A 12,308-nucleotide genomic window follows, 5' to 3' on the forward strand; every position below is an offset into this window, starting at 1 on the left:
TAGATAGTACTTTACTGAACATCCTATCTATAATTAACTTGACCCAATAATTTCAGTGGATTTCTGTAATATTTCTTGTTGCACAGTCATAAATTAGACTGTTAATGACAGCTTTACACTTAAGTCAATTGGATGTGTGCTGATTGATACTCTAGTCTTTAGAAACAGATATTTTTACAAGTTGTTCTCTACTTTGAACTAGCTGTCGGTAACTGCCAGTAAATACAAAACAAGTTCAGTCCTAATCAACTGATTTTCATAGTTCAACTTCATCTATGTTACTGTTAAGTCGTTGTCCCAGGTTAGAAGGGGGTTTTGGGCTGACCAACCACTATTGAATTCTGAATGTGCCTCTTCCTAGTCGAGAACCTGTACTTCAGTGGCTGTATATCATATTTGTATTGAATTCATTTTTAACATAAGTCAGACTAAGTTTTCTCTCTGGAATTGTTACACATTTCTATTTTGTGGCCTTTTACAGCTGACTATGCAATGTTGGTTTGTCTCATTGTTGAAAGCAATATGGTCACATTTAGTTGTTATTAAAATAAAATATTCTGCACGGAATAGAACCATGAAAAAAGACATATGATGCATGCCAGCCAGACATGTAAACTTTACAATCAACCTAAATAAAAGCATCTTTGGGGTTTATTATTCATAATTACTTGTAGTGAAATGTAGTCACTTTTATAAAAATTGTAAACTCAACACAGTTTTAATCATTTTATAGTTCATAAGTTTTTTGTTTTGCACCATTGCACAGCTTTTTCTTGTTCAAAGAATTAACTGTTATTGTTGTATTAATTTCATCAATACATCCAAATTTCATCCACAGCAAACTGCAAAAATCACTCTTAGTCCTGAATCTTCTCTCTTCCACTGTTGATAGTAGAATTAGCAAGCAATAGTAGTGTAATGTAATCTTAAGGGCTAGAGTTATAGCTCTAAAGAACATTGTTAATATCAGTTTCATGTATACACTTCATGAATGGTTCTCTGCATCTTATTTCCCTACAAAGATATGACACAAGTTCAGACAACTGCTTTATTAATTGGAGACAATCATTATGTATTTAAAGAATAAATGCATGCATTTACTCTTTTAATTGTTTGGTATTTGACTGTAAGGAGCATTAGGTTTGATTAGACAGTTAAAAGTATCTTGATTTGTTCCTTTGGTTATTCTTGTAGTTGAGTTGCTGTCTCATTGGCATATATACCCACATCTCTTCACACAGTGTAAGAATCTGAATTCTGAATCATATAATGATCTAAAAAAGGTTCATACGAAAGCTTAAATCACAAAGGTTATTGCGTATAAATTATTTGCTTTATTTCTTCCAATTAAAGAAATTATAAAATTAAAATTGAGAAAGGAAATGGTGAATGTGTCAAAGCAACAACAACCCGACCATATATTGAACAATGTTAAAAACAAATAAAAAAGTTAAGACTTAAAATTATACTTAATGTTTTTTTATGGAAACTTAAGACAATACCATATACATATACATTAGTTTCTTAAAGCCTTACAATTTCAGCTTTTAAAGTCTTGAGGCATGGAAAGACTCCTGTCCTTTGATAAATGAAATTATTCTCCTTTAGTTGACCATAGAACCGTGGTAAATTTTGCGACTCCATCATGTTAAAAGGAAGTGCTAGAAAATACAATAATGGAATAATCATTAGTTAAAAACTATTAAATTTCATGAGTAACAATTTATCATTATAAAAAGTAAATTTTAATATTAAAGTATACAATGAACAATGTCTCTAGATCTGTTTTAATTTGCAGGGTTGCAAAATAATGAATAATAACTCACAGCCATAATATTGATAGCAATTACAGTGTATGAATTAATGAAATTATATTCACTCATTGCCAAATATGGTTGTGGTTAGAACAAAAAAAAAAGATTACTATGGTAATATATCTTTAATTGATAAGAGAGGGGGGATAGGACCTTTATCGGGAATCCGAGATCGGGTCTTATTATAAAACTTGGGATTTCGGGATTAACCTTTTCGTGATCCGGGGAATTCTTTTATTTAGGATTTCGGGATTTACTTTATTTAAATTCAGGACCTCGGGATTTCGTTTTTTTAAGTCCGGGAATTTGGGATCCTATTCCCCCTCATAAGATCATCATAATACATGTATCTGGCAATTTTCTATGTCAGGTCTGAAATACCAACAAAATCACTGACCAGTATGTTGTGGAATGCAAACTTGCAGACTATATAGTTCTTGAAAATATTTTCCCCTGATGGTCCTGCAAGAAAACCTGCTTACTATAATTTCTCTTAAAAAAATAAGCAAAGTCAAACATCATTCCTTTAAAATATTTGATTGTCAAATCTTTGGACCACCACTTTATACATGATTCTGTGCTTGATCACATTATGAATGATTAAATCAGCTTGTTAATGAAAGAAACTACATGTACATGTTGTTATGGAAATTCTTGGTTATTACAAAGTTATTTTAAAATAAAGAATTATAGATTCATCATATCATTAAATTTATCAAATAAAGGCAACATGCAGCTGTATACTAACTGCTGTTCAAACAATTTCCACATTCAGCTCTCATCACTTTGCTACATTCCATTTGTTTTCATTTCTCTATAAGATGTGCAAAATTGATCTAAAATAAATATTAAATCTTTAAATGACAAAATTGTAACTTTTATAATGATAAATACAAATACAATTATTTTTATTGGCACAAACTCATTAACAATAAATGGTTAAGACCTATAGCATGAGGGGGAGGACAGGGGGATACCCTTCTCGCTTCTCCTACCCCCATTCTCCTTTCTCCCATTAGAATAAAATATCTCCTTTTGAGATATTTTTTCTTGAAATATTAGATATTTTTTTAAAAGGAGAGATATTTTATTTTTTCTCCTTTCTCCAACTTTTTCTTCTTCTCCCAACCTTCCTCTCCTTTCTCCTTTTCTCCCACCCCCTTTCTCCCTTTCTCCCTTACCCCTGTCTTCCCATTCATAGCATTACATATAACAAAAATAATTGACATGGTAGAATGAAAGGATCCATGATAACATATCATGATCATACTAAATTATGAAAAGTAACAACATGATGTATCATATAAGTTCACTATATCTTATATTTAGACACTCTGATATGAAAGATGAAGGCAGTCTAAGTAATAATGTTGAGCTAGTATAATTTATACTAGCTCAACATTATTACTTAAGACTGCCTTCATCTTTCATATCAGAGTGTCTAAATATAAGATGTATAAACCAATAGAGATATTTTTCATCAACGGTTACGCTGTATTTGAAATATAACATTTATTTTATTTTCTAATATTTCTCGCTTTCAGGTAAATCTATTACATTTTAATAAGAATTGTTGTTCATCCTCAATTCCCCCAGTTTTACAGGGGGTCTCATTGGGGGGTTCCGATCCCAGATCCCGCTTACTGTTTTGTCAGATTCCCGTATCTCTAAGCAATTATCATTTTTTCGTTATTTCACAGGTCCTGCAAGATCTCATTCCCCGTTTTCACGACACAATAATTTGACTTTCACCTGTCATGCTTACAAAAAATCGGCAATCCCTCGTCACGCTTAGACCCCATTGAGACCCACTTTACAGACAGGACAGTATCTTTCCTGTATAGGAATATTAAGATGTCTTCCCCTTTCAATCAATAAAGGATGTGCACTTATGGTTATTTTGCATATTGCTGCTCTATAATTTAAATTGTTTAGTGAATCAACATATACATGTATGATGGTCTTTGACACATTTTGTAGACTTGACAAAAGAAACTGAGCTTAGAAGACTCCTGTATGTTTGCATTTTGATTTTACAAGCATTGATCATAAATTCTCTGTTTTACTTATCCCAAGTGCTGCTTTGTTAGACAACTTTTTCAACAAGTTATAAATATCATATTTTTTGTAAAATGCACCGAGTTTTTAGGATCTAAAAGGAGACTGTAAATAACAAACAGACGTATCTACAAAAAAGTAATGCACGTACTTGAGTATGCAGTGTTTTATTTCTATAAAGGTAGTTCTAATGAAGTATTTGAAAGTATATTTACAAATGCACAAAACTTCAGATATAATTACCTAGCTTTACAAATTTCAGGCATGGTGATTGCTACTTCCCCCGTTTGTTTTTATCTAGTTTTACCGCAAAGGAACGATAAGTCTAGAAACATTTCGAAAATATATCACGCTAGTGTTTGCATATTTAGCCATGCCCTCACATTACAGTCATTCGAAGAGATTGAATCCAGACTCTACATATGCATATGGAGCGTCTGGATTATCGAGACTACTGAATAACAAGTGATATAAAAATGGTAATTTATGACATTCGGAATAGTATCGGATTTTTTAGCTTGTATTTAAAGATAATGTCCAAGACGAATAACCAAGAAGTTGGTTATTGACTTCGGAAGAAATTATATCACGATAATACTATTGAAAAGCCCGAGTGTACCGATTGTTGTTTAAAGCTATTTATATTTTTTGTGACGAAAGTATATCTAGAAGATGCCAATTTGAACATACACCAAACGGTGAAAATGATTTATGCTCGATTTTTTTTTAAACAAATACATTTAGCTTATACAAATAGTTATCAAAGGTACCAGGATTATAATTTAATACGCCAGACGCGCGTTTCGTCTACATAAGACTCATCAGTGACGCTCAGATCAAAACATTAAAAAGCCAAACAAATACAAAGTTGAAGAGCATTGAGGACCCAAAATTCCAAAAAGTTGTGCCAAATACGGCTAAGGTAATCTACTCCTGGGCGTAAGAAAAGCCTTAGATTTTCGAAAAATTCAAAGTTTTGTAAACAGAAAATTTATAAAAATGACCATATAATTGATATTCATGTCATCACCGAAGTGCTGACTACTAGGCTGGTGATACCCTCGGGGACGAAACGTCCACCAGCAGTGGCATCGACCCAGTGGTGTAAATAGTTATCAAAGGTACCAGGATTATAATTTAATACGCCAGACGCGCGTTTCGTCTACATAAGACTCATCAGTGACGCTCAGATCAAAACATTAAAAAGCCAAACAAATACAAAGTTGAAGAGCATTGAGGACCCAAAATTCCAAAAAGTTGTGCCAAATACGGCTAAGGTAATCTACTCCTGGGCGTAAGAAAAGCCTTAGATTTTCGAAAAATTCAAAGTTTTGTAAACAGAAAATTTATAAAAATTTGTAAGGGTTCCGCGGAACCCAGTGTCTCGCCTACTTTTGCTGAAAATCACAGGCTCAACAAAAATGAGGAAAAAAATCAATAAAAAATTTCCTCTTGATACTATCTTTTGATTGTAAGAAGATTCTGTATAAGTTTGGTAAAAATCCAGGATAGTTAATGAATCTAATAAATGTTTAAAAACTGCAGACTGTATGTAATGTTAAATGAAAGAAAAACTAAGTCCATTTATAAGTAAAATACAGATACACAGGTACAAAATATTAACAAAATTTCCTTCTAAATACTAGCTTTTGATCATAAACAAGCTTCTGTCTAAGTTTGGTACAAATTAAAAGTAGTATAAGAAAGTTATTAATTTTTTTAAAAATTTAACCACAGAGTGAATGTGTTGTCTTCTGGCAGAAAATCTAAGTCCATTCAAAAGTAAAATACGGAAAAAACAGATTTATTTTTTTACATAATTTGCTTCTGTATATTATCTTTTGATCATAAACAAGCTTCTGTCCATGTTTGGTACAAACCCAGGATAGTTTAAAAAAGTTATTGAAATTTTAAAAACTTTAACCACAGAGTGAATGTAATGTTTCCCCGCAAAAAAACTAAGTCCATTTATAAGTAAAATATGGAAAAAATGGAATTTTATTTTTACAAAATTAACATTTGGATACTATCTTATGATCATAAACAAGCTTCTGTTCACATATGGAAGTAATCCAGTACAGTTTAAGAAAGTTATTAAAATTTCAAAAACTTTAACCACAGAGTGAATATTTGTGGACGCCGCCGACGACGACGCCGACGACGACGGAAAGTAGGATCGCTTAGTCTCGCTTTTTCGACAAAAGTCGAAGGCTCGACAAAAATGACCATATAATTGATATTCATGTCAACACCGAAGTGCTGACTACTAGGCTGGTGATACCCTCGGGGACGAAACGTCCACCAGCAGTGGCATCGACCCAGTGGTGTAAATAGTTATCAAAGGTACCAGGATTATAATTTAATACGCCAGACGCGCGTTTCGTCTACATAAGACTCATCAGTGACGCTCAGATCAAAACATTAAAAAGCCAAACAAATACAAAGTTGAAGAGCATTGAGGACCCAAAATTCCAAAAAGTTGTGCCAAATACGGCTAAGGTAATCTACTCCTGGGCGTAAGAAAAGCCTTAGATTTTCGAAAAATTCAAAGTTTTGTAAACAGAAAATTTATAAAAATGACCATATATTTGATATTCATGTCAACACCGAAGTGCTGACTACTAGGCTGGTGATACCCTCGGGGACGAAACGTCCACCAGCAGTGGCATCGACCCAGTGGTGTAAATCATATAAGAAGTGGGACACGTTGTTATAAAAAGTAATTTAAATATACTGTTAGTAAACAAAGTCTGGACTGGTCAACTGGACAAAACTTTTTTTGCACTTTTAAAAGGAATTTTTTCCACACTCAAAAAAATTCATAAAAGAATACATGCAATGTTGTCGGTGAATATAAACCAATTGGCTTTCTAAACTTTGAAATAAAACCATGGCATGAGGGAAACACTGCAAATTCGATTTTATGCAAAACAATAGATCCAGCATCAATGAAAGGAGGTGTCAATGAGGCAACAACCGGTGATCTCAGTGATATACATTAGCAAAATTAGACATCAACATGATTAAGAGGGCAAACTGTTGACTTAAACAAATATTGAGAATAAAAGTACCAAAAGGTCAACATTATACAAATAAGAATATGCGGTATGAATACCAATGAGACAGTAAAATATCCGGCCCAAGTTCAAACGAGGTGAATGTGAGCACTTATAGGCAACTGTATGGCCTTCAATAATGATAAAAATTCATGCATTGATAGAGAATACAAACAGGGAATGTGTCAAAGAGACATCAACCCGACAAAAGAGCAGGAAACAACCCAATGCCACCAATGGGTTGTGTCATCAACATAGCGAGATAATCACGCATGCCGTAGCGGGATTCAGCTTGCACAAAGACATTTTAAAATGTAAAATTGAGAATGGAAATGGGGAATGTGTCAAAGAGACAACAACCCGACCATAGAAAAAAAACCAGCAGAAGGTCACCAACAGGTCTTCAATGTAGCGAGAAATTCCCCAACCCGGAGGCATCCTTCAGCTTGCCCCTAAACAAATATATATACTGAGCGACAAAAGAAAGGATACACTTTTATTTTTTTTATAAGTTTTTAAAAAGTAAAGATATAAAAATAAAACCTAATACACGCGTTATTAGGTAAAACTACGTCCCATACATATTGATTTTTCACCTGTACAACAGGTGAGTTCTTCAAAGTTTTTAAATTCTAAATTTGGAAAATTTGCACGTGCAGAGAAATCTGTTGGTAAAATTCGACTTAATTTGATGTTGTTCAACACCTGTTACTGTATCCAGTCGTAAGTTCACAAAATTTCAAGAAAAAAATTCAAAATGACCCGACTTACGCCCGCACTACGGGAAAGTGCAATTGGCATGATTCAAGCAGGCATGGGTATGACTGCTGTGTCAATAGCAATTGGCTGTAAACGTTTGACATTATATCGGCTACATCAGAGATTCCAAGTAACTGGATCTACGGCGGATCGACCTCGGTCTGGGCGGCCACGAGTAACAACAATTGCTGACGATAGATTCATCCGTATACGACATTTGAGGGATAGGTTTATGCCTCCTAGGGCATCAACTGGTGTTGTTCAGGGCAGACGTATCAGTGCACAAACAGTCCGTAGAAGACTTCGTTCTTTTAATATTCTTCCTAGACGTGCTTATAGAGGACCGACACTGACACAACGACACAGACAAGAGCGGTTAAGATGATGTCAAGCTCGTTTACGATGGAGACTCAATAATGAATGGAGCAACATTTTGTTTTCTGATGAGTCCAGATTCACTCTTCAACATTCAGATGGTCGAGCAAGAGTCTATAGACGATCAGGTGAACGATTTTCAGATTGTTGCGTCCAACAGCATGACAGATTTGGTGGTGGTAGTGTCATGGTTTTGGGTGGCATATCTACGCGCAATCGTACTAATCTCGTGGTAGTCAATGGAACACTAAATATCCAACGCTATAGAGATGACATTCTGTCAACGGAAGTGGTTAATTTCATTAACAGATATGGACCTGGAATAACATTTCAGCATGACAATGCCCGTCCCAACACTGCTCGTGTTTCAAATGCCTTTTTGCAGCAACAAAACATCGATGTATTGCCATGGCCATCGAAATCTCCAGACATGAATCCCATCGAGCACATATGGGATGAACTGAACCGCAGAGTTTGTGCAAGGCAACGCCAACCTGTTATACTGCAAGAATTGTCCCAAGCATTACAACAGGAGTGGAACAACATGCCTCAGGCTAAAATTTCCAAAATTGTCTTGTCTATGCGACGTAGGCTCATAGCAGTTATTAATGCCAATGGTGGACACACGAGATATTGACTTTTCAAACTGTAAACATTTAATGAAGCGTACTGTTATTCGAGATTTTTGATCTCATCTGTTGTTTTTGAAACTGTGCCAAAACTGTTACTCCGCTGTACTTTATTGTTTTAGTATGCCTTATTCATTGTAAGTCATTCATACATTTGTTATTGTTAATTATATTGTAAAACCTATTTCTTGAAAATTTGATAATAAATAAGTGTATCGTTTTTTTTGTCGTTCAGTATACTAGTTCAGTGATAATGAATAGTTCAGTGTCAGATAATGTATATTTATAAATGATGTTTTTTTCTAAACATTTTGTTTTTTATATATGCTATGCTGGTTACCAAAAATTAATACGATTTTAACATTTACTTTCTTTTGTAGACAAACCAATGAAGTGTTCTTTACACAGATATTATGTGTATAATGTGAAGAATTAAAAAAAATCTATAATACTTGAATTTTCATTGTATCATAAACAGCTCAAATTTTAAAGAAAAAAAGATTCAAAGATTTGTATTTAATTACTGAAGCTGCCAGCAATAATTATAATCACAGTATAAACAATATTCTGACAGCAACCATAAAGCGAAAAAAGGTACACAGACATTTATTAAGTAAATAAAACAAAAATCAAGAATCACATTATTGTCAGATATGTCAGAGAATTAAACAAATTAAAAATCATATAAAATATTTAACAGTTTTCACGTTTGAATTGTATCTCATTTACATGTCTGGCCCTTCTAAGTTATTTATATGGTATGGAGTTTTCTTAATATTGAAGGCCGAGCAGTGATTATATTTGCGAACATCCATGTCATTTGAACTCTGCTAGGTTGTTGCCTAATCAGCAATCATACCAATCTCCTTATTTTATATAAAGGTCCACATGTACAGAAGAATTTTTGTGAAGCTGCCCTTTAATACATGATGGATATTGGAATCAAATTCGTATTACGTGTGAACTCAGCATAATAGTTTGTAGTAGGAGAATACACTTTTTAGTAAAAAAAAAATACAAGTTGTCATGCAGTTTGGGATAAATCCCATTCCATCTTTTCCATGTGATTGATTCAAACATGTATTCAAAGAGTATTAAATTGGGTTTCATGAATGACTGGTTAACTTGTGTTTTTTCTTTATGGACACGGAGACTGGCAAAGTGGTATTATGTGAAGATTGGTCCCTAAATGGTTTCTTCCCAAAAGGATAAGCCGATATAGCTATAGATTGTTGTGAAACTTTCAGACTATATTCTGTCGTTTTCTATTTTAAGATCAGTTAATTTTGTAAATACAAATTGAGTTCGCTCATTGTATGATCTCACTGATTTGCCAGAAATAAGTTGTTATGGAGGATTTTCTACATTGAAATCTTAGTATTTGTATGAGTTGTTTTTTCTTTCCATAAACGTAACTTGACGTGTGCTTTTCGAGTAAGGTAAGTGCGTCAGATATCTGAAAGATTATATAAAAAGGAAAGCATAAATTATAACAAGGATTTACAGAAATAAGAATAACGAGACAAAACTAAGAAAAAAGGGGGAAAATAAAGAATACAGACTAATGTGTATACAATATAGATATCCCCCATACACAAACAGTGGCTGAACCTTGTTATAAAGAGGGCACTATATATATTTTATTCTGAAGAACCTATGTTGATACAATGGTATACAGAAATATATAGACATACACAATCATATTATAAAACATGGTGAGGTTACAGCAAAAAGAGAAGAAAAGAATGCATAGTTTGGAGGCTTCCATTTTATCAGAGAGAATCCATTTTTGTATTAATGGTTCTAATGAGCTTACGCAGCTTTTTAAGTTTTGATTGTTTTGAAAAATTCATAACTGCTTTAAACTTTAGAGTATTAATGTTAGTACAGAAATTTTCATCTATACATTCTTGCCTTTCTTCAGAAAAATATGTACATTCTAAAATATAATGAAATTCATCTCCAATTTCATTACTATTACATAAGTTACAAGTTCGATTTTCTCTGGGTATGTTTTTCCATCTACCAGATTCTATTGGGAGCTTGTGATTTACGGTTCTAAATCTACAAAGAGTGAAAACGTCTTTGTCGTCTAGCTTGTTGATATAGTTTTCGAAAGCAAAACTTTCTTTATAAATGCAATAGTTAACCGTTGTAATATGATTTTGACTAATTTCTTTGATCTTTTGTGTGCTTTAAAATCTGATGTTTTGGAAAGGAGTGCATTAACTTCCCGATTTGAACGTTGATGCACTGTCGTAGAATTATTCAACAATCTCCCATTAGAAAACCATTGGTGGGAGGAGCCAAAAAAGCAGTGCATTAACTTCACTGAAAGTGCACAGTAAGGATCCACCCTAAAATTCGCACTAAAATTAAACTCTTGTGTAGAACCTCGCATGGAATATCTCTGAAAATAGCAAAAACTGAATAAAATGAAATTTTAATTACTAGTACTGTAATTTATACATTCAAGTGAAAATATATAAAAGCCCACCGTTATGCTTTACATTAAATAAAACAAATTCAAAGTTAGTCAGTTACTAACTCGGCAACATATTAATTCAATCTTCATGACCGATATATAACCAGTCTCATAATCGGTCTTGTATGTTCGAATGCCTTTCGTAGAGCGTTGCCCAGTCCTTTCCATAATCTGTTGCTCATCTGTTCCTGTTTGATATAGCGCAGTAGCACGTGTTCTTTTTCCCCGAGTGGTCGGTAAATTTGCCAATGCAGCCCCCCCCCCCTTATCACACATTTCACGCATAAAACCATTTAATTTGTTCACTCCTATCGCGGACTTTCCGTAGCGATGCTTATCTTGGACATCAGAAATAAGTGGTTTGCGATAAAATACGCCAGATCCAATTGCCTTCAAGTATGTTTCTTAGAAGTCAACTATACATCTTTGACCTGCAAAAGAAGAATTATGAACTTTAAAATGTATTTTCCTCCGCTAAAATAATGTTGCATGTATAGAAACAGAAAGAAATAACAAGTGGTATTTATTAATAAGTTTAAAATTAATATAAAAACTAGAAAATTCGACTGAATAGTTAGAAAGGGTCTCCCACCGGCAAATTTTTAAATATTTTAGTGGAAACAGCTGAAGATTCAGAAAATGATATAGGCCAGTCAGCAACCCCGTCCGGTCTCTTCAGATGAAGCGCCTACAATAACTATCCGTTTGGAGGGGCGGACAGACAAACAAACAAACGGACGGACGGATGGACAAAGTGAAAATAAAAGACAACCACATGATTTTAATATGGGAGTCTTCAGATTTCTACAAGTTTATACGATTTAGCCTGAAACAAATTTGTCACGGCTTTTGTTTAAAAATACATAAAACGTGATATGCTAATTGCCGTTTTAAAAACATGTTTTTTTTTAAATAATTTGAATACGTATACACTTACCTCTTGCATAGGGTTTGATATCTTTATTATCCAGCCGTAAATTGCCTAAACCATCTTTGAACGTCTTGATGTTTCGACCAATGAATCTTATAAATCTTCCAGTAGCATCTTGTTCGGAGATTTGAGAGAGGACACAGATTTCTTAATCGTCGCCTAAAATATCAACCATTGCCTCCGACATTTCAGTTAAGCTTC

General features: G+C 33.7%; 1 protein-coding gene and 1 long non-coding RNA gene across 2 annotated transcripts; one reads left to right on the top strand and one right to left on the bottom strand.

Annotated features, from left to right (window-relative positions):
- Positions 1-713: 713 nt before the first annotated feature.
- LOC134723483 (uncharacterized) lies at positions 714-1,659 on the bottom strand. Its single transcript, XR_010108087.1, has 2 exons — positions 1,537-1,659; positions 714-1,014 (listed from the first exon to the last, which is right to left on the bottom strand). It is a non-coding gene; the product is annotated as an uncharacterized LOC134723483 (long non-coding RNA).
- Positions 1,660-7,685: 6,026 nt separating this feature from the next.
- Positions 7,686-8,072, top strand: LOC134722764 (uncharacterized). The gene has a single exon (XM_063586390.1). It carries the CDS (start codon positions 7,686-7,688, stop codon positions 8,070-8,072), a length of 387 nt encoding a protein of 128 aa, XP_063442460.1.
- Positions 8,073-12,308: the final 4,236 nt, after the last annotated feature.

Source organism: Mytilus trossulus, chromosome 6 (genome assembly GCF_036588685.1).
Source record: "Mytilus trossulus isolate FHL-02 chromosome 6, PNRI_Mtr1.1.1.hap1, whole genome shotgun sequence".
Lineage (NCBI taxonomy): Eukaryota > Metazoa > Mollusca > Bivalvia > Mytilida > Mytilidae > Mytilus > Mytilus trossulus.